Source organism: Argentina silus (genome assembly GCF_951799395.1).
Source record: "Argentina silus genome assembly, chromosome: 3".
NCBI classification, from domain to species: domain Eukaryota; kingdom Metazoa; phylum Chordata; class Actinopteri; order Argentiniformes; family Argentinidae; genus Argentina; species Argentina silus.
Window position 1 is genome coordinate 7,341,309 of NC_139657.1, and position 23,226 is coordinate 7,364,534.

Below are 23,226 nucleotides of genomic sequence, written 5' to 3' on the forward strand. Positions count from 1 at the left end.
TCTGTTTTTGCAACTGCGGAAAAACTGCTCTACACGCTTCGGGGCAGGGAAAGAAGCAAGGTGATTTGGGTGGAGTCGGCACACAGACCCCACTAGACTACAACAAACGGACGCACAGACGTAGCATTTTACGCTTCCTCTACACGGACTATCAAAAGAAAGGGAAGGAATTTGGGATGAATTTGGAATGACAAAGAACACAATCTAGTTTTACAACATTCTATTAGTTCTTCGAGATCGATCCAAAAATACTTGTAGCAACTCAGTAGCAGGTAAGCACGTATTCAGCAGCTTCTTACTTTGTAAAACATTAGCACTCGGCAGTAGCGACAATATTGTCCCTCAAAGAAAAGCAAACTTGTACGGCCTGTTCTGTTTTACAGGGCAACAGTTAAGTCGACGTTGCGCTCGTGATGATACCAACCAGAGTTAAATGCCGTTTTTAACCTCCAACTGTTCGAGCTTGTCTTGTTTTCTGGCTAGCATGCTAAGTTGGCTTTCAGGCACAGGCACACAGAAATGATCTTTCTTTGTCAAATATGCACGTATTGAATGAGCTGCTGAGATTTGGTTTGCTTGCCATCTGCCCTTTAGTTGTTCCTTATGTGGTCAAAGCATCAAGGCGGATTTGGGTGTTGTAAATATGTAGCCTACAGTAGTCACAGTGTACTGTCAATCATGTGTCGGCCTACAATTTTAATGTAGCCTATATATATGAATATCAACAACTCTGGCCTGGCCGGCTGTCCTGGCTGGTATAGGCGCTACCATATGACGTCAGCGCTTTTTGAAGTAAGAGAAATGCTTTTACCGTCCGATCTGGTCTATGGACAAAATACGATGGTCAAGGCATGAATTTGTATATTTTAAAGTTATTGCAGAACATGAAAGTCACGCTGGAATCGACCTAATTTGGCCAGGAACAATACAGACTCTGCCATTGGAATTGCATTGGGATTTGTCTTTCTGAGTGTAACTAAAAGTGAGAACTACAACTGTACCCCAAGTGGCCACTAGGTTTCCCGTCATGCCTGCCAGACGGTTGATGGATCCCTCCTGAGAGAAATGCAAATGTGTATTGAAGTTTTGCACTAACATACTCCCCTCTGCAATATATGTAATTTAGAAATAGCCCCATGTATCTATGGTCATTTGATACTTCGGATAGCCAAGATTACGTCCAATGCTTGCAGTTGGAGAACTGTATGCGCCTGAGACGCATTGCTAAGTTGCTTACACACGGGCCGCGGTAAACGGCAATTAAACCGCGAGAAAAATCCGTCTACCTTTTGTAAGGACCAGCTGTCCCGTGGCAGCCGCTCAAGTGTTTAGCAAATGTAATATTTTGGCGGATTAGAGCCATGCTGGTGTACTGAAAGCGGCGCTACTCGTGGGAGCAGAGCACCACGAACCGCGCCGCTTGCGTTTTGCCCCCAGTCGCCCTTCTCCTATGAGAAAGTCTGAGACATTAGCAGCTACGCAACCTATGTGTATGCACCTTAACCACAACATAGAATTCCATGAAATGTGCTGACTGAACAAATTTTTTCTGGGAAAGCACTCCCACACCCTCCGCACAAATTATGTTACTCAATACCTATATGCATATGTCTCCCCACATTTACAATCACACCTGGGCCTCTATTGAAAATATTCTTCTATAAATTGTTGTTTGAAATGTCAACCAATATTTGTATAAGTTGGTGGTAAAGCTCTACTGTGACATAATGAATTTGACCTGTATGTCATTCATTTAATTCACGTGAAAATAATCTGTTTCAGTCTGAGCTGCTATGCAATGTACACAGAGCGTTAATAGTGCAATGTAATTTACTAGCATTGAAAAAATAAACATCTTGGGTCTCAAGATGAAAGTTTAAGAACCTCTGCTCTAGTCTGTTGCATCTCCGTTTTTGAAAGTCTCTGCCTGTGTTGCCCTGCTTCTTTTGCTATGATGTAAAATCCCAGAGTCTACCTATAACACCGAAACATTCAGTTATGTCATTGAAAAATACTTTGAAAATACTTTTTGCTGTACATTCAGTTGGCCACTGGTTATAAACTATGAATATACGAGAGGGATCATGGTTTCTATCAAATGGCGAACTCTGGAAGGGTGCCAGCTGCCTTCCAACACCATGATATGATCTGTCTATTACTCAGTAGAGTGAGTCTATCAGACAGGTGTGGTATGTCTGGGCTCTGTCTGGTTGTCAGTGGCCTTGTATTGAGTGGTTACACCATTCAGGCCTGCCATAATGGTAAAAACATGATCTCAGAATAGTTCAAACAAAACACTATTGGCATTATTTATGGGCAAGCTTTCATGTTTTGAGCCACAAAGTCTTGACCAACTGGTTTTTGAAAGAAAACATGTCCTTTTATGTGCCATGTACATAGTCTTCTTGACTCAGCTGTGGACCCTTTATGTAAACAGTGCAATAATTAAGTGCTGTCAATAAAGCTATGTTTGATATTAATTGACAGGGACACACTAAAAGGTTCCTCCTTGACAGATGGCCAGCAGACACAGCGAACACACACACACACACACATACTGTATGCCAATAATGAGAGCCGTAGCAGAACTGTAAGTCTACATATTATCTTTCCTATTTTTAGAGACGTACACATTAAGTGTAATTGGGATGTTACTGACAGTAGGTCCTGTTTGAATGATGTTTGTATATCCCATGTTGCTTTTTAGCTCTCACCATTGTGTGAAAAGATGGAATTTGAATATATAATAGAAAATCATTTTTGGACTACTATGTTTGTGCTTAGATATGACCATAAAACAGATCAGGGATGAGTTTCTGGGAAGGTTCATAGCATGATATTTCACCCATTGTGTACAGTAGGAGAGAGAGAGAGGGCAACCCAGGCAGGGCGAGTCTGGGCTTGACTGTTGAATAAGCTAAAAAAAGAAACCTGCAGGTAGAGATGAAGTCAAACTTGGAAAAGGAAGACAGCCAGTATGTGTGTGATGTAGTGTTTAGTCAACATGTTTGAGCTTTTTGTAACTATGTTTTACAAACTTTTTCGCGGACAGTTTTGAACATAATGCACTCTGAAAATGTGTTAGATTTCCATTAGATTACAGGTTATGAGTCAAGAGTGCATCCTTCCTGTCCTGACAAGAATGTGCTCTTTACAAATTCCATTGTACGATTTAGGCCCTACAGTTCCACCCAAGTTACCAGCTCTCAGTGGCGAGTATTTCCTTATTACATCAGTCATTGGTGTGACAAATGACATTATAGATCAATTGAATCAAAGAAAAAAAAAAAAAGTGTAGTGTACTGTATTCGTTCTGTACTAACCCTAACCCTAACCCTATTCGTAACAATTTTAAGGCGCTATGGTGAGATTCAATAACTTTCTCTGATCTCACCTACATTTTCTGCCCTCAAACTATGACTGAGGCGTATATCTGACATGGCGAGAGGCCTCCATACTCTTAAAGGAGCAGGGTAGAATTTTGTTGGAAATCTGACACCTCTGGCCAGTGAGGTGAAATTCAGTTTGAAGTTCCAAACAACAACATCCTCCCTATAAATAACATAACCCCGAAATGAACTTGCACAATGTCGGAAGCTGTTGTGTTGCACAGTGTCGGAAGCTATTGTGTTTCTGAATGCCCGCACGTTTCGAAGAGGCAGCTAACAGAGACAGAGAGGTGAAAATTGGTCCACTCCCCTGGAGCACCCCTGTCAGTAACAACATGTTTGTATGCAAACCGAGTGTTGGGCAGGACACTCTATTTTAGAAAGCTATTTTTCCAAACCAAAACAGCGTAAATGAAATATTTCTTTCAAGGGGTCTCATTCCCCGATCGCTACCACCTAAACATAGTCAGTACAACCATTAGGAAGCTTTTAGAAAGCTTGAATGTTACATACTGGACCGTTACATACTGAGGCTTGTATCTGACATGGTGATAGTTGCATTATAATGTTGTATGTGGTTTTAGTCATTCTGTTTTGTAGTAGGTTTTATAAGAACACTTGGCAGGCCGTTTGAAATCACTGGCTGCATGTTTGACACCCTTACTCTACGAGATCCCTTCATGGTTTCATTAGCAGTTGCATTGGCTGCTACACCAGGAATAGGTTGCGGAGGTGAAGAAGATTGCTGTTACGGTCTTCCGTAGTGACCATCTCCAACAATAGGCCATAATTCCCTGCGTGTGTGACATCCATTTGATTTATTAGCCTAAACAGATCAGTTGTTGAATTATTAATATCTTTGTTAAAAGAAGAGCTCCGACCTGTTGGATCTGCGCCCCAGAGCCTCAGAGGTGGGTGTCGTAACGAGCCCAGGCGCTGTGGCAGGAGGAGGGGATAATTTATAGCTGCTGGCAGTCTTTTAGCTCAGCTTAGTCATGAATTTGTTCAGAATACTCTAGTGGTACTTTAGTGGCTCTGGCTCATACCTGAGCTCCTATTCACACCCCTCAAGGCTGTGTTAGACCTCTACCTTGTCATCTCTAATTTGATAAATGCACCTGGCATTAGCACCCATGCGATAGGAGAGGATGTCAGTGAATTTGGCATTTTCCCATGCTTCTCCGTTTACCCTTAAGGAGCATGAAATGTTAGCTCTTCTTCCTACAACTTCTGAATTGCATATAGACACCAGTTGTTGAAAATGGATTTTGGTTGTTACTGTAGATGTCGCATCAGTAATTCAAGACTCATGACAACTGATCTAAATTATACCTGACTTAAACTCTCTCTCTCTCTCTCTCTTCCTCTCTTTCAGCATGGGGGTATACGACGAGAAGAAGGAAACATGTGGGACCATCTGTCTGAAATACCTTCTGTTCACGTTCAACTTCCTCTTCTGGGTGAGTGTCTTGTTTTATCATCTAATAAGAAGAAAGAGCACATGAAATGTCTGTCTGACCTTCTGTCTGTCTGTCTGACCTTCTGTCTGTCTGGCCTTCTGTCCGTCTGTCTGCTGTCTCTGTCCTGCTCTTCCGAGTAACACCAGAAATTTATGTTTGTGTGTTCCCAGACAAAGGGATCAAATGTCCTCAAATGGGGCGATGGCCATAAGGTTATGTCTGTTCACTGATTTTTGAATGCTCTTGGAGTAGATTTCTCAGTTCCAAGAACTCAGCATATTGCAACCATATGCTGATTTAGACAAATTCCAAACTTGTGGCTGAACAGTTAGATATTTCCAAAGACTGAGTTGCAAAGAATAATGCCCTTGATGAGTAAATTGGCAGCTCTTTTCACAGTGAAATGTTATTAAAAAAATGTGTCTTATATATGACGTTTTGAATTGTATTAGTGAAATAGCGAACATTTTGTAACTGAATCTATGTGCACATGCCAAATCAGATCCTGGCTGGCTATTTAATGTGTGAGAGTCTGTGTTGACAGTAGGCTATTCTATGCCTGCTGTGTGTGTGTGTGTGTGCGTGCGTGCGCATCTGTTTATCTTATTTGTCTGTTTTTCCTCCTTGTTTGTCTCACCCAAGAAGGGCACACTCAAGTGTGGTGTCGTAAATCTGCCAAGTGGTTGAACACTTTCCCAGAACCACATCAGAATTAAAGTGTATTATGCATGCTTTCCAGGCTGGTAAATAGTATCATATGCACTGTGTCATGAATTTATGACACACACACACACACACACAGACACCAATGTGTGCCTATGTTTTAATGCCTGGCTGTCTGAATGTGTGTTTATTCACATTCACTCGAGGATGTCTGAGTAGTGTATGGCCAGGTTTCTGTGCTCCCTCTTCAGTGAATGTGCCCTGTGTTACATGTAAATGTGTAGGTGTCTGAGTGATTGGCTTGGCATTGTGACAAGGTTTTGGTGCAGTGCTGTAACATCTGCTGACTTGGCAAAGGAGTGTAGTATTGATTTAATCGTCCGTTGTATTATATCTAAAACTGGATGATGGAGAAATACACTTTTGGCAAAATGATTTAGATCTAAGCCATACAATATTCAAACGTTGCACAATTATAGTCAGTATGATAGTCAGTAGACTTTTTGCACACCAATTTATTGGATATTGGCACCCAAACACCTTGATTGGAGTTGGGATTAGGGAGGCAGCGTTTCCATGGTAATGAGGGTTTCAAGATACCTTCAAGATATCATTCTAGCGCGACGCCACTTCGCCTGAACTTTGTGTCTTATAAATCGTAGAAAGATTCTTGATTTTTAACACATTTCCACATCCGAGGAAGTGCCATGACATCAGAAAATCAATCCACCGCCCACTGCTTTCAGTGGCATTATAACCTAACCTAACCTTCTTTATCAAAACTCAACTTAAAACTGTTTTTTAGTAACTGGCTACTTGTAAGTATAGGTACTTATATCCACTGTTGTGTGTACACAGAAGTATGATGAGCACCCGTTTAATGTCTGGAAATGTGACTGGCTAAACCAGCTGGCTAGCTGACCAATCGATGCTTGTTTTCATTCTCATTACCAAACTTAATAAATACTGCACAACATCAAAACTCATTTGCTAGTCATACAGTCATGTAATTAAGAAATTCACTGGAAAGGAACTTGAAAATCACTTTTTAAAAAAAAAAGAAGAAAAAAATCAATTTATTGTTTTGTTGAATAGTCAGGACTGGTTTGAGGCTGAAAAGTTTCTGTCCCATTGTAACCATGGTAACATTTTTGGCAGCTCATATTTTAGCCGGGATACTTTTTTATCCTTCCCCTAATTGCTTGCGAGTTATGAGACATTGTGACTCCATCCACATTGATCTCTGTCGTAAGAATGGCTGAGGAATTTGTTACTTGTTTTTTCTCTTTTAGTTCCATCCCCCAGCACCAACAGATGACACAGCGCCCTCTCAAACCATGTGTTTACACACACAAGTTGCAGAGCCATCATACTCACAATGCTTTAACCAGAATGCATGTACACACAGGAGGATTCCATAAGAGGAATAGGATCATTCCAACAATTTAAGCGAATTGAAAGTAGATAGTGTAGAAAATCTCTTGCTATTGTCTGGAGTGTGGAGGCACATGCAGCACTGGTGTGAGGATAAGCTTTGAATTACATGTTGATAATGTTGACAGGTCAGGTGATCAAGAATTTCTCAGAATCTTACTAATGGCATTTGTCGTTATAATGCTCCAATGTTCCAGCAAGGTGCTTCCGTATGTGTGTCCTTGCATACCCTGCCATTAGCACACTAGAAGATGTGGCCTAGGTACCAGACTACTGTAATAATACGGACTAAAATAAGTTGCAGCTGTGAAAAAGCATTATACTTGAAAGAAGGAAGGCCTGCAAGCGTTCTATCCGTTTTTATCCTTTGCTCTGCAAAAGCCGCTACAATAAAGGCTTGTTCATTTTTGAGAGAGACTGACTGACTTACACACTTGCAGCTTCTTTTGGTTGCTATAGTTATACCCTGTTCTCTGATGGGCACTTCTCTTTGTCTTCATACTTGATGCCAAAGCAGTGCTCCCTCTCTTTGCATTTTGTACTACTGTAAAAAATTCTGTATTTTTTACAATTCTGTGTCCTCCCAGCTGGCAGGGGGCGTTGTGATGGCGGTGGGCATCTGGACGCTGGTGGGGAAGAGTGACTATATCAGCCTGCTCTCATCCAAGACCTATGCCGCCTCAGCGTACATCCTCATACTGGCCGGGGTCATCGTCATGGTGACGGGCGTGCTGGGCTGCTGTGCCACCTTCAAGGAGCAGAGGAGGCTGCTCAGAGTGGTAAGAGACACACACACACACATACACTGAATAGTTAATAGTGCAATACAGCATAACAAAAGCAACAACAACAACAAACATTGCAGTATCAGAACAATACTGCAAGGCTTTATTATACTGCATATTTTAACAGCACTGAAATGGCTCTTCTTCCAAGCTGTGTCTGGGCTTAAACCACATGTGCATGGTGCGATTTGTGAGAGCTGGCAGAGACGGGGACGAAGAGACAACCTTGCCAACCGTGACACCTGCAGGGCACCTCCTATGGAAAAGGCTCCACTATTCACGGCTTAGCCCTCATCCATACACCTGCTCGTGGAAAATGTGGGCACTCAGACACAAGCTCAGCTCAAACAGCTTATCTTACACACACACTGGCCTGTATTGCGCATACAGACTCTGACACATAGTTATATGCGAACTCACACACACACACACACACACACGCACAGCTCAAATAGGTTTATCGGTTATATGTACACCTACAGTTTGAAACACACTCTTGCAAACAGTAAATTGCATGTACACACACTTTTTAGAAGAGACAGAGACAGAGAGAGAGAGAGAGAGAGACAAACACACACTAGAGAGCTTCTGTAGAGAGAGGCTAGAGAGAGAGGGGAGTGAGGATGGGTGTGGTATGTGTGTTTAAACACACAGCCCATTGTTCTTGGGATAAGTGACAGAGAGGTGGCACAGGGAGTGGAGGGGAAATATTTTCCTCCCAAACGGAGCAAATGCACCAGTTGCTGAGTCAGAAAACCCCCGAGGCTAGCCGGGAATGGAGTAACTGACCTCATGTACTCCCACAGGCCAGAGCCTTACAAGGCTGTCTGTCTCTCAGGCTATTGTAGACAGAGTTGTCTATAAGCAGAGGACCATCTTAAAGGGCTAGTCTACCCTTAATTTCATTCTTCTTGTTTTTCTTTCCTTGGTGATGGTGTGTTTGGATCTCTTGCTATTTTATCTTGTAAATAAAAAGGTTTTGAGGTTTAAAATAGTGCTTAAAGGCCATGATAAATCGGTAGCAGTATCAAGAAATTAGATCAAAACAGCGCTCTTCAATTAACGTTCTTTATCATGAGGTTTCAACAAAAGGCTTTGTAAAACCTGGTGTTGAGGTTGAGATCTGCCCTTTATGTACCTATTTGATGCTTTGTTTGTTTACAAGGATATGTGCATGTTTAGCATGAGAAGGCTGGAACTGTGTGTGTGTGTGTGAAGGAAAGAGAGAGCAAGGGAGAGAGAGCTTTTGGGGAAGTAATCAGCACAAGTTATCAAATCAAAAACCGAGTCCACTTAACTCCACAGATGTTCCATACCAGATAACAGCAAGCCAGAGGAATTGGGTCAAGGTGTTCCCTGATTCTATCTCTCCTTGTCTGTCTGCATCTAAAGGAACTAGGCGTGAAAGCAGACGTGCCCATTCCCTATCTCTGATGTGCCTTCTCATAAGTCAGGGATGAGATAAGGTCCGGCCAACTCCTCTGATTAAAGGGGAAGGTTCTCAGGTTTTTAAAGGGAGATATTGAAGAAAGGGACCACATGCACTCTACTGTGTACCACCAAGACACGGCAAAGGCATCTGTACTTTTCTCTTAAAGTACATGCTCCTGCAGGCAAAGAAATGTGACCCCCTGACACACACACACACACACACACACACACACACTCACTCTATTTTGAGTAGAACCACCATGTTCATATCCAGATCTTTAAACAAGGGTTAGTGGTCCAGTTTCCCAGGATCTGAACCATAGCTTGGGCTGGGTCTCTGGTTTAGGATCTGTTTTCCCTATCAACTTCCTAAAGCCTGTCCATTTTGAGGTGAGAAACCAAACCTGTCCTGTGCCAGACATATTTGTATAGTCCCATGGGATAGGGAGTCTCATTTAGCTGCTTAACTGCTAATTTTGTCTCCAAGGGGGGAAAAACTCACCATAGAATGCAACTGCAATGTGGAAATAATGTTATTTTTAGTTTTTACAAAGGACGCCTTATCCTCATAAATAAACTACATAAAATGCACATTTTGACACACATTCTTGCCCTGTTTTTTCTACAAGTGGAAATTTCCCCTCAAGTAAAAAAACGTTGATCCACACTAATGAAATATTCAACTTCTACTCCTCAAAATCAGATTTACCTTCAGTTTGAACCTGGAGGCAGCTAAACAGTGATTCTATTCTAACCTAATCCCCCTCTCTGTCTGTCTCTCTATCTGTCTGTCTGTCTTGTCTTCCTCAGTACTTTGTCCTGTTGCTCTGTATCTTCCTGTTGGAGATCCTGGCAGGTGTCCTGGCCTACATCTATTACCAGCAGGTAACTAACGACCGTGCCACCCAACACCACCTGATGCCACTGTGCCATGTACACCTCCTCCTAGCCTTTCTATCGTCAGTCTCTCTTGCCCTCTTAGCTTCCCTCTCTCTCTGTCTCTCTCTCCCTCCAACCCTTCATCTCTCCAACCTCTCTCTCTCTCTCTCTCTCCCTCCAACCCTTCATCTCTCCAACCTCTCTCTCTCTCTCTCTCTCCCTCCAACCCTTCATCTCTCCAACCTCTCTCTCTCTCTCTCTCCCACTATGCTCACTGGTAGCATACCAGTAGTAGTAATAATAGTAATATGTTTTATGGCCTTACTACCTGCTTGCTCATTGCTTTACTGTTGGTGTTATTATGTGTCTGTGAACTACTATGTTGCCAGCTCATCTCATTTTCCTGTTTCACCTCCCACGCTGTCAACAGGTCAAATAAAAAAACAATTTTCTCTCTAATCTCTCTCTCTCATGATCGTGCTCTCTTCCGTTCCCTTTTATTTCCCTGTCTCTCACTCACTCACTCTCTCTCTCTCTCTCTCTCTCTCTCTCTCTCTCATTCTCTTGATCTCTCCTTCATGCGTTGACTTTCAGTAGTTCTCTCCACTCTGGTTACCATAGAAACTGAGCCCCAGATCTACTCTTACGTCCGTGGCAGTTGTGCAGCACTGCTTTAAAGAACAGAGAGGCGTCCTTACCTCTGCACTGCCTCTTTACAATGGTACTCTGCAAGATGTCTGTTTAAATGGAGCCCGATGGGAGCGGAGGGGCCTTCTGTACGAATTGAAGATTTGAGTGAACAGGATCATGAATAGGCTAATCTAGGTTATTTGCAGTGTCATTTCACAAGCTAGTTAGTCCATTTTCCCCACCGTTTCCAGTTAACAGTTGACGCTATAGTGTACAATTAGAAATCTCCAGAACTCATAACTCCGATGTTTTTATGTTTGATAGATTCTGTGTATTTACTTGAGTCGTCTCTCAATCTTCCACTGGGTGCAGTAGCTGCGCTCCAGTCTAACCAAGGTCATTATTGCATCAACACTTTGGTAACAATTGACTTAAAGCTTTACCGTTATAATGTGTTTATAACGCATTCTAAGACTTGTACGACTACATTATAATGTCTTAATTATCCTGAGCTATTATCGTCCATTTTCTGTCAGTTTAAAAAAAAAAAAAGCTTATAGACCGACATGACAAATAATTATAGATCATGAAGACATTATAAGGCGTCGTATACATGCCTACAATGAGTTCTAATGAGACTGGTAGAAAGTGTTCCCCGCCCTCCTAACGCCCGTGCTGTCCTGTGTGGTCCTCTGTAGCTGAACGAGGAGCTGAAGCAGAACCTGAGGGAGACCATGGTCAAGAAGTACAAGCAGCCCGACCAGGAGCACGTCACCAGAGCAGTGGACAAGCTGCAGCAGGAGGTAGCATCCCGTTAGCCGCAGACATGCTTACTATGTACCACACTACCAGCGGATATATCATAATGTTGTTGAGTAAGGTCACCGAGACTTGTGGTTATTGTGACATTTCAACGTTTGACCCTTCCTCATGAATTGATTCTTTTGGATTTCAATGTATATTCATTTTGTTTTGCTCATCTTAACTGTCTGACAATAAATGGGAAACGCCAATTATTTGGGTAATCTCCTCTCCCCCCAACCCCCCAGTTCAAGTGCTGTGGCAGCAACAGCTCGTCAGACTGGAGCGAGAGCGTGTGGATCCGAACCAGCGAGGCAGACAGCAGGCTGGTGCCGGACAGCTGTTGTAAGACCCCCACAGAGCGCTGCGGTCGCAGGGACCACCCCTCCAACATCTACAGGGTGGAGGTGAGAGGCTCACGGGGGTGTGGGAGGTGAGAGGCAGACAGACGGGGGAAATGTGTGAAAGGCACAGAGGGGAGGTGTGGCGTCCAGCTGGTGGTGGGGTTGCTCACACTGGTCTGCTCGTGTCAGTTTGGGTTTGAAAATGATAGTTGAAGTTATATTTTGACCTGTGGACAAGAGAAAAGCATCCGAAGCAGCGAACTGGCTATTACTGATAGCACTTGCACACACATTGTGTACACACACACACACACACACACATGCACTCAGACGTACGTGCGCACACACACACATACAGTGTTATGAGACCACGGTCTACAATGTTGTCAATTCATCACTCCCCATTTGTCTTTTTCCAGGGTGGTTGTATCACTAAACTGGAGAAATTCATTCTGGACCATCTGAAGATCATTGGAGCAGTAGGCGTAGGAATCGCCTGTGTTCAGGTGAGCCTGACCTCATTGAGAGGAAAGCCCGGGGATGTTTTGTGTCTGAAATGATGTCGAGTTGAGGTCTTATGGTTAGTAACCTCTTTGAGACCTCGTTGAAATGAAAGCCCGGGGAAATCCTTCGCAGAAAGCAGAGTATCCCAGGAGTAAGTGGTGTGCCGGGGTGAGTGCAAAGAGTCTCTAGTGCATATGCACAGCAGGGAGTGCTGCTGGGAAGCTGGGGGCTATCAGTTCAAGAGGATGTTGGTCTGAGACCGAATGCTCTGATACTGTTTGCCAGACCGTAGATGTCCTGTATGGCTGGGAGCTCGCAGCCTATGACGTACTGTGCCATTTTCACTACCCAATGTTGAGCCTTGCAGGCGACGGCGGTGCAGCTGCCGTAACAGGCAGTGATGCAGCCGGATAGGATGCTCTCGATGGTGCACCTATTGAAGTTGGTGAGGATCTGCGTGTCCATGCCAAATTTCTTCAGCCGCCTGAGGAAGAACAGTCAATCAAGTTTATTTGTACAGAGCTTTTTACATAGACAAATGTCACAAAGGGCTTAGCAAAAAAAATATATAATAACAGTGGTGTGTCAGCAAACTTGATGATAGAGTTGGAGGCCCAGGGGGGCCCCTGTGTTGAGAGTCAGTGTGAAGGATGTGTTGCTATCCTCATCACCTGGGGTCCGCCTGTTAGGAAGTCCAATTCAACAAGATGGCGGCGCGTGCACACGCAGCGACCACTCGCGCTCCAGAGAATGCGGTGTTTTGTTTGTTTAATAAGTGTTTGCCCGAAAGTTTGTCGTGTTCGTCTCGTCTGTCTGCGTCGAAATACAAGTACAGTCGACAGGCTCTGCTAGACATCTGCGAGAGCAAGATTTACAACGTTTTGGACACCACAACAGAGACACTCGAAGAGCTCGGATTACTTCGCCGGCCCGCGACTACTCGACCCGACCCGACTCGACTCGACTCGACTGCCACCACTCCCCCGGAAAGGAGAGGTCGGAAGCGGTGTGCGAGGAAGCAGAAGAGGGGCAAGCGCGGAGGTATCCGGGCTAGGCTAGCGGCTAGTCCAACTCGCCCAGCCATACCATCCATCATCCTGGCTAACGTACGATCCTTGGACAACAAAATGGATCATATACGACTGCTGAGGTCAGCTAATCGGACAGTGAGTAACTGCTGTGTACTTGTTTTCACTGAAACATGGCTTAACGACAACATCCCCGACTCCGCTGTACAACTTGAGCAGCTGACATGCTATCGAGCGGACAGAGCCCTCGTCAACGGAGGTAAACAGCGTGGCGGCGGAGTTTGTGTTTACATTCGTGATGCGTGGTGCCGGGACGCTGTGGTAGTATGCAGACACTGTTCACCACTGGCGGAGTTTATGATCATAAAGTGCCGTCCTTTCTATCTGCCGAGGGAGTTTACTGCGGTCTTGCTAGCCGCAGTGTACATCCCTCCAACCTCCAGCAACAGTGACAGGAATGCGGCACTTTGTGAACTGTACCAGGCCATCAGTGAACAACAGACAGCACACCCAGATGGATTTACCATCCTCGCTGGAGATTTTAATCATGCTGACCTTAAGACTGTCCTACCAAAACTCCATCAGCATGTCAATTTCCCAACAAGAGGGGAAAACACCTTGGACTTGGTCTACACTTCCCACAAAGGAGCATACAAGGCCTCCCCCCTCCCCCACATCGGACTCTCTGATCACATCACTGTCATGCTAATGCCAGCATATAGGCCCAGAGTGAAAGTCGGAAAACCGGTCCGGAAAGAGATAACTGTGTGGCCGGAGGGGTCCAGGTCTGCTCTCAAGGACTGTCTTGCAACAACAGACTGGGACATGTTCAAGCAAGCAGCCACACAGAACAACCATACGGACAATGAGGAGCTTACAGACACTGTCCTCTCCTACATCCGTAAGTGCTCTGATGATGTGACCCACAAAAAGACCATCATCACTCGGGCTAACCAGAAGCCATGGCTGACAGGGGCTGTCCATCGGCTGCTGAGGGCCAGAGACAAAGCCTTCAGAGCCGGGGATGAAAATGGCCTAAGAACAGCGAGAGCCAGCCTGTCCCGTGGCATCAAGAAAGCAAAACTGGACTACACAAATAAGATTACCTGCCACTTCAAGGACAGCAGAGACACGCGGAGCCTGTGGCAGGGCATTCAGACCATAACGGACTACAAGCCCGCGCCACAGACCTGCGACAACAACATCTCTCTGCTCAACAACCTCAACAGCTTCTTTGCACGGTTTGAAGCAACAAACACTACAAGCCCACAGAAAACTCCACCCCCCCCCCACGATCAGGTCCTGTGCCTGTCTGCTGCCAGTGTGAAGAGGACACTCTCTACCATCAACCCCCGCAAAGCAACAGGCCCAGACAACATCCCAGGCCGTGTGCTGAGGGACTGCGCAGAGGAGCTTAAGGATGTCTTCACGGACATCTTTAACACTTCTTTGCGTCAAGCTGCTGTCCCATCACATTTCAAGACCTCCATCATCATACCTGTGCCAAAGAAATCCGCTCCATCCTGCTTCAATGACTATCGCCCGGTAGCACTGACCCCCATCATCATGAAGTGCTTTGAACGGCTAGTCATGTCTCACATTAAGTCCATCCTCCCCCCCACCCTGGACCCCTTTCAGTTTGCATACCGAGCAAAACGTTCCACAGAGGACGCAATCTGCTCTGCTCTCCACCCAGCCCTCACCCACCTGGAAAAAGCAGACTCATATGTGAGAATGCTTTTCATAGACTTTAGCTCAGCATTTAACACCATAATCCCGCAACAACTGATCTGCAAACTGGACCAGCTGGGGCTCAACACCTCCCTCTGCAACTGGCTGCTGGACTTCCTCAGCGAGAGACCACAGGCAGTACGAGTCGGCAACAACACCTCGAGCAGCATCACACTCAGCACAGGGGCCCCCCAAGGCTGTGTGCTCAGTCCCCTGCTCTTCACCCTGCTGACTCACGACTGCACATCAACCCACAGCACCAATCACATGGTGAAGTTTGCGGACGACACAACTCTGGTGGGTCTCATCTCCAAGAACGACGAGACCCACTATAGAAAGGAGGTCAACCTTCTGACCACGTGGTGCAGAGACAACAACCTCCTGCTGAATGTCAGCAAAACGAAGGAGATTGTGGTCGACTTCCGGAGAGGGCACACCGAACACCCACCACTGACCATCGATGGTGCTGCTGTGGAGAGAGTGAGCAGCACCAAATTCCTGGGGGTGCACATCAGTGAGGACCTCTCCTGGACCACCAACACCGCATCACTGGCGAAGACAGCCCAGCGGCGCCTCTACTTCCTCCGCAAGCTGAAGCGAGCGAAAGCTCCCACACCGATCCTGACAACATTCTACCGAGGCACCATTGAAAGCATCCTGTCCAGCTGCATCACTGTGTGGGGCGGTAGCTGCACCGAACACAGTAGGAAAGCACTGCAACGCATTGTGAACACAGCTGCTAAGATCATTGGTGCCCCACTCCCTTCCCTGCAAGAGACTTACTCCACCCGCCTCACCCGAAAAGCTACCTCGATTGTGAGCGACGCAAGCCACCCCGCACACAGTCTGTTCAGCCTCCTGCCTTCTGGAAGAAGGTATAGGAGCCTCCGTGCCCACACCACCAGACTCACGAAAAGCTTCATACCCCAAGCTGTCAGGAAGCTAAATTCTCTCCCCTCACTTCCCCCAGCCACATCCTCCTAGCTGTCAGGAAGCTGAAACCACCCCCCCCCTCCCAACCCTTCAGCCCCCCCCCCCCCCCCCCCCAAAACACACGGACTCTGGACAATCCACTACTCTATTGCTACAATGCACTATTGCACTATTATTTTATTTTTTTTATACATAATACACAGTATTTGGCTGCTATTTTACTGACTTTACTGTCTTTACTGACTGCTCTTTTTGCACTGTTTAAATTATTTTTATTGAATGTTTTACTTTTAGTATGTGTTATCTGTTGTGCCTGGGCACTTTATCTGTCTCACCGTGGGAGAGTGAGAAACGTCCTCTCGATTCCTTTGTATGTCTTGACATGTGAAGAATTGACAATAAAGCCACTTTGACTTTGACTTTGACTTTGATCCAGTTGCATAGGGAGGTGTTTAGACCCAGGTCCCTGAGCTTGGTGACAAATGCTGGACTATAGTCAATGAACAGGATTCTCATAGGTGTTCCTCTTGTCCAGGTGAGAAAGAGCAGTGTGTAATGCAATGGCATTTGCGTTGTCTGTGGATCTGTTTGGGCAGTATGCAAATTGGAGTGGGTCCAGTGTGTCAGGTAGGGTGGCCTTGACCAGCATCTCGAAGCACTTCATAATGACAGATGTGAGTGCTACAGGGCCATAGTCATTAACGCAGGTTACCTTGGACTTTTTGGGCACAGGAACAATGGTGGTCACCTAACAACAGGTGGTGACTACAGATTGGCACAGGGAAAGGTTGAATAAGTCTGTAAAGACAGCTGCCAGCTGGTCAGCGCGAGCTCTGAGGACACGACCTGGGAGTCTGCCTGGGCCAGCTGCCTCTTCAGAGTCTTACTTACATCGGCCACAGAGATCGAAAGCACACAGTGATGATGAGCCACGCGAGCCCCCGTAGTTCAGTGTTGTTAGCCTCAAACAACACTGAAACAACATGGAAGCTGTTGGGCTCGACTGGAAGAGAGGCATTGGTGTGCATTAGACAGCTGGATTTTCCCTTATAGTCCGTAATAGATTGAAGACCATATTCCATGTGGAGTACATGCACCGGAGCAGTGGTATACATATAGGTTCACGTATAGTTAGTAGAGGCTATATACATTGTATGCTGTACAGTACTGCTAAACAATAGAAGGATTCCTCACTTCAATTTCCTAACTTCACTTCTCTCTCCCCCCCCCCCCTCAGATCGTAGGGATGGTGTTTACTTGCTGCCTATATCGAAGTTTGAAGGCAGAGCCATACTAAGAGAAGAAGAAGAAGAAGAAGAGGAGGAGGCATGGCTATCGGAGGGGTCTAGTCTGTGCCATTCACCATCATTAACCCAGCGGCCCGTCTGGCTTGGGCCCCATCACTGTGCCAACCTAGATAGAGGAGGAGAGGATGACCCCGCCCAGAAAACATCCCCTAGCCCCGACGCCCCTAGCCACTCGATTAGATCGCTTGAGTTCCACCCAGCCTATCAGAGGTCAAGGTTAAGATACTACCATCTCGTCTATAACTGTATATCAGTCCTTCCCAATCTACCAATGGAGGCTGCTCGAGATAGAAGTCGGTTGATACCATTGCTGATTCCGTTTCATGCATTACAATGAGCCCGTCATCCGATTTCTGCCTCCAGCAGCCTCCCCTGCTATCTACTCATGTGTCTCTCGGCTATGGGGGCTAGAGGTTGTTTTACTGGACAGGGCCCAATGTACAAGGCGTAGGATGCACTCTTGAGGATCAGACATTACGGAAGCCTGCTTGCATGCCATCTGATCCGTATGTACTTTAATAGGGTCGTCAACAGCAAATCCAAACGTTGGCGTACCCTAGTGTGATGTTAAGATCAGTGGACCAGAACAACACATGCAGAAAGGCTAGTCCTCGGGAGAGCAGTTTGCCTTAATGTTGCAATAATAATGATGGCGGCTTAACAGGCTAGACTCCACCTCCGGGACCTACTACTACTGCTACTACTACTACAACAATGACAACATGTTTTGTTTCTGCCATAAAGGTGCAATCTGTAATTAAAAAAACAACAACAAAGCGGGCTCCTAGCCACTTTTTTGGTAAACAGCTGAGAGATGGGGCTGGAGAAATTTCACCACTCTCAATTTCATAGACAGAGCTATAGATGCAAGGACTGACCACCCATGAGATCAAAATAATAGTTTTAACCATGTTTTGAAGCTTTACAGTGTTTGTTTACAATTGCATTGTTTACAAACAATGGAGTAAAACAAGCTTATATTGTGGGTTCTAATGAGGTAACACAGTTGAACAAAGCTCATAAGACATAAGAATCAATGGCTATATATCATTACTTTAAACGTCCAAAAATGGATGTACAGTACCAATTACAGATTGCCCCTTTAAGTAGCTGATCATACATTTTAAACACCTCTTTTACAGTTGCTCTTAAACTTCTTAAAAGTCTTTTTTCTCTTCTTTTATTTTTTATTTACGAATGTTACTTTGGTAACTCTTGACTTGAAGCGCCTTCCTATGAAGTGTTATATTGCCTTGGAAACATGGAACCTTAGAGGTCACAGAGCATTGTGGAACTGTGATGACGCAAAAGAGTGTGAGAGGCTGTGATATTTAGTGAGTCAAAGCTAAAGGGCCTCTTCTTGCTTTATTGTGTAATTACTGTATATAGTTTCATGGTGCTCCCATGCTGCACCTAAGCATAAGGTTCTATGAATATGTCTGAGGCAATATTGGCTAATCCTTCATAAGACGGTGTTTCAAGTTAAATGTAGCCGTTTATCTTTTTATACAAGGGATTTATCCACTTATGCCAAAGTTGTCAAGACTGACTTTGTGTAAGATCCTATCACTCTGACTACTGTACTCCTGCCAGCCTTTTTCATGTATATTCTGATTGTCTTTGTATGCCTTTCTGGAGTTTTTAAAAAATGAAGTTTTTGTTTTGCTTTTATACAAACCATAAAATGTATTTTATTGTATTTAATAGACCCATAAGAGGACCTGATTATGTATCTCACTCCACTGTTCTTTTTAAATGTGTTCCTCAGAGACACCACTAAATCAATCAATCTGCTATATGTCTGTTTTTATGATATCTCTGGAGGTATTTAGCTGAAATAAACACAATTAGACCAATAAGACTGAAGTTATTTTCCAATGGAATATGTTGGTCAAAGCCAGCGGTTGTAGCTAGCATGAAGGGGCTACGTCATGAGATGAAGGGGTCAATGTTGTGGCCATGGCAGTCTTGCAACTGGTAATGCATTGTAAGAAATTAAGAGTTTACTGGTGCACAAATTGGCAAACATATATTCAGTTCATCTACACTTTCAGTTACCAGCATTAACCTTAGGTGATGTTTTTTAACCAACATGTTCAAGAGGCAATACCCTGCCCCTCTAGCAGCCAGCAGTCGCCACACATTGGCCCCAGTTAAAGTTTCTAGAACTGAAAGACATTACCTTGAAACCTAAGTTGAGCTGACAGCTGTGTTAGAAGTAATTTACCATTCTAGGATTCTGAATCTGAAGGCCTAATGTGGTGTCTAATGATCTCATGTCAGTCTTTATATAATACTCTTTTTAAACACAAGGTGGCAGCACATGCCAGGTTATTCTCTGCACAATATGCTTTGTGTCTGACGCAAAGACAGATGAAAACAACTAGTAAGAGTGCGTCAACATATTCCATAGAGGCCTGTTAGGTGGACTAGAATTGCCCGCAAGTAGCCGACCGCCTGTACGTGCCAAATGATCAAACTTGACAAGCCAAATTAAGTGTTCCCGCACGCCACGGTCCAAGAGAAAAATGACCATCACAGTGAATTACTCAATTATGAATTAAGGTCTTTTGAAGAGCACAGAGACATTAGCTCTGGGGGGTGAGTCATGCTTCACAAACTGATAGGGCCGTTCGTCTCTAGGAGGAGAAATATGGCCTTGAAATGTCCATTGCAGCAGAAGTAGTGGCTAACCCATGGGTAGTTGGACAGGGTAGCTTAATGGGGTAATGTTCTGAGTCTGGCCATCTGTAGTGTTATGGGTAATTTGCCTGGGTTCATCCTCTCAGAAGCCTCGCATGGCTCCTACTGTTCAGCTGAGACAATACAATTCAAAACTAGTGAAATGATTCCATGACAAAATTTGTTGTCTATTTATGTTGTCACACCCTTGCTTCCTGCGGGTGTGATTTATAACCTATCCCTCCTGACTTGCTGGCCCTATCCACAGTACAGGGGAGGCTGGTTGTGGTATACATCAGAGGACAGGCTCATTGTAATTTATGGATTGGAATGAGGAATGGTATCAAACTCACACACGTTTGATACCATTCCTCATTCCATTCCATTACAACAAGCCTGTCCTTCCATTTCTACCTTCAATTTCTACCTCCACCAGCCTCCCTAAGTATCTAAGCACTTTGACTGCTATGAGAAGATGGGTTACTTCTCAAGCGCTATGACACCCACAAGCTTACACCACTAGCATGCTAACAATGCCAGTGCATGACAGTTCACAAATATCTCTCAACCACAGTGGCATACCTCACTGAGCAGTTGTCCACAAATTGCCCCCACACGCTATAGGCCTATAATACAATGTGTCTTGCCCTATTGGCCCGACGTTCTCCGGAATATATTCTATACCCCTAACCTCTCACCTTCATCAGAGGTGTTTTGGTTTCCCTGGCGACGGTGGAAACAAACACTCGTATAGTTTGTCTATGGTTGGTGACAGGAGGGACGGCGACCCTGTTCCCACACGCATTCACTCTCAGGGTCACCCACAGGGAGGGTAAACTCAAGGGCATGGGGCTTGTGTGTGTGTGTGTGTGTGTGTGTGTGTGTGTGTGTGTGTGTGTGTGTGTGTGTGTGTGTGTGTGTGTGTGTGTGTGTGTGTGTGTGTGTGTGTGTGTGTGTGTGTGTGTGTGTGTGTGTGTGTGTGTGTGTGTGTGTGTAAGTGTAAGTGTAAGTGTAAGTGTAAGTGTAAGTGTAAGTGTGAGTGTGAGTGTGAGTGTGAGTGTAAGTGTAATAATTGTAATATTAATCATCGATATCTCTGGCTGTGTGTACATTGATGAGTTGTATGAGGTGTTTGTGCACTTTAGCAGGGATACCTGAACGATCATGCCATAGCCTGTAGGTGGCAGCAGTACACTTGGCTAAAGGTCACAATGAAATGGGGAAAAAATAGGCTTTTGTTTTGGCTGTCAAGATCTGCAGACTGAAATTGAAATTAATTGAAAATTGGAGCGTGAAGAAAATCAATTTCAACCTTAATCATAAAATAAATCTACATATCAGGGAGGCTCAGTCTGTCTAGCCTTTTAAAACTATATCACCATTGCATATGCACACACACACACACACACACACACACACACACACACACACTTGTGTTGTATACAACAAGGACAAATAGCCATACACAGTAGTCAGAAAATATGCACACAGACAGACAGACAGACACACACACACACACACACACACACACACACACACACACACGCACACACACACACACACACACACACACACACAGACACACACACACACACACACATCACAAAAAGGGTCCACTGCCTACAATGGATGATGAACAAGAGACTTTGGAGGGGGATAAGGGGATAAGCCTCATTATCTGGGAAAGAAGTTACATAAATTGTCGGTTTTATTCCACTCCGTTGGCCAAACTTCAAATTGACTGCCTCAACATACTTATTATATTTGGCTATTTTTACTCCGTTATCAAGGGTGTTGTTAAGCGCTGACTTCACATTTTTCGGCTGATTATGTAACTCATTTACATTTTCACCAATGACTGGAGAGTGACTGGATCAGCTAAGTGGGAGAGTTGGAGCCGTGGCTGCCATCAAGCTCCCTGCAGACCGACTAATACCAAACAGTTGGGAGGTTGATCAAATGAAACCTCTTACTCAGTCTTTCACTTCTCTCTCTGAGGCTTTAGATGGCAGGGATGGGGACTGTGGGACGTTAGAGTGCAAGGTAGCACTTCATTAGAAGGTCTGCTTATTAAAGGGGCAATCTGCGATTCGTTAATCTATTTTGGACTTTTAAATGAATGATATACAGTGCCTTTGGAAAGTATTCAGACCCCTTCACTTTTTCCACATTTTGTTGTGTTACAGACTCAATTTAAATTGATTAAATTAAAAGAATTTGCCATCAATCCACACACAATACCCCAGAATGACAAAGCGAAAATATGTTTTTAGAAATTTCAGTAAATTTATTAAAATTGAAATACAGAAATACCTCATGTACATAAGTATTTAGACCCTATGACACTCTTAAAATTAGCTGAAATGCAAAAATGTCATCAACATATCACTCAATAAGTTTAATTGAGTCCATCTGAATGCAAGGATAATGGTTAATGTAATTTTAGAATTAATATATTTGTTTTTATAGGGTCTCTGATTTGCATTGGAATCAATTACACACCGTGTAGATTCAGATATCACTACCAACTCAGCAAATTTCATAATTTTCTGTTGATGCTCACAAACTCCCCAGTCCCTGCCAATGATAAACATACCCATAACTTGATGCAGCTACCACTATTCTTCACACGAGAGATGGTACGAAAACAGCATTGCATGTGCTGGATTTGCACCAAACTTAATGCTTGGTAGTAAAACCAAATAAACACATTTCTAGCCACTTTCTTTGCTTTATCACTTGAATTCATTGTTGCAAACACAATTATGGATATGAGATAGATTATTTTTGGCCACTTGGTTATAGACCAATTTTGTAGAGGGACTGAGATGATGTTGTCCCATTGACTGTGCTTTTTCCTCTCCACCATTCAACTTTGTAGATTTTTGTAAGTCTCCCCAAGCCTCAGGGTCGCATTCCTGAGCAGTTTTGTTCCTCTCCATTTGCTCAGTTTGTAATAACAATCTGATCCACACAGTGTGTAATTGATTCCTATGCAAATCAGAGACCCTATAAAAACAAAGATATTAATTCCAAAATTACATGAACTATTATCCTTGCATTAAGATGGACTCAATTCAACTTATTGAGTGATTTGTTGATGGCATTTTAGCTAATTTTAAGAGTGTCATAGCAAAAGGTCTGAATAATTATGTACATGAGGTATATCTTATCATTACACAATTATTATTGTGTGTGGATTTCTTTTAATTTTGTCAATTTTAA

The 23,226-nt window shown here is 44.2% G+C and overlaps 1 protein-coding gene across 1 annotated transcript; it reads left to right on the top strand.

Moving 5' to 3' along the window:
* Positions 1 to 98: 98 nt before the first annotated feature.
* Positions 99 to 19,172, top strand: LOC310802418 (CD151 antigen-like). The gene is made up of 8 exons (XM_083666756.1): positions 99 to 272; positions 4,765 to 4,849; positions 7,534 to 7,725; positions 9,973 to 10,047; positions 11,370 to 11,474; positions 11,721 to 11,879; positions 12,236 to 12,322; positions 17,250 to 19,172. Exons 2-8 carry the CDS (start codon positions 4,766 to 4,768, stop codon positions 17,307 to 17,309), a joined length of 762 nt encoding a protein of 253 aa, XP_083522882.1. The 5' UTR covers positions 99 to 272; position 4,765; the 3' UTR covers positions 17,310 to 19,172.
* The last annotated feature ends 4,054 nt before the right edge of the window (positions 19,173 to 23,226 follow it).

What these genes read in the sequence shown, in the direction of transcription:
- LOC310802418 (XM_083666756.1), top strand. Translation starts at nt 4,766, where the DNA reads ATGGGGGTATACGACGAGAAGAAGGAAACATGTGGGACCATCTGTCTG. An exon ending in AGAGGAGGCTGCTCAGAGTG is followed by an intron (nt 7,726 to 9,972) that starts GTAAGAGACACA and finishes TGTCTTCCTCAG; the next exon opens with TACTTTGTCCTGTTGCTCTG. An exon ending in TAGGAATCGCCTGTGTTCAG is followed by an intron (nt 12,323 to 17,249) that starts GTGAGCCTGACC and finishes CCCCCCCCTCAG; the next exon opens with ATCGTAGGGATGGTGTTTAC.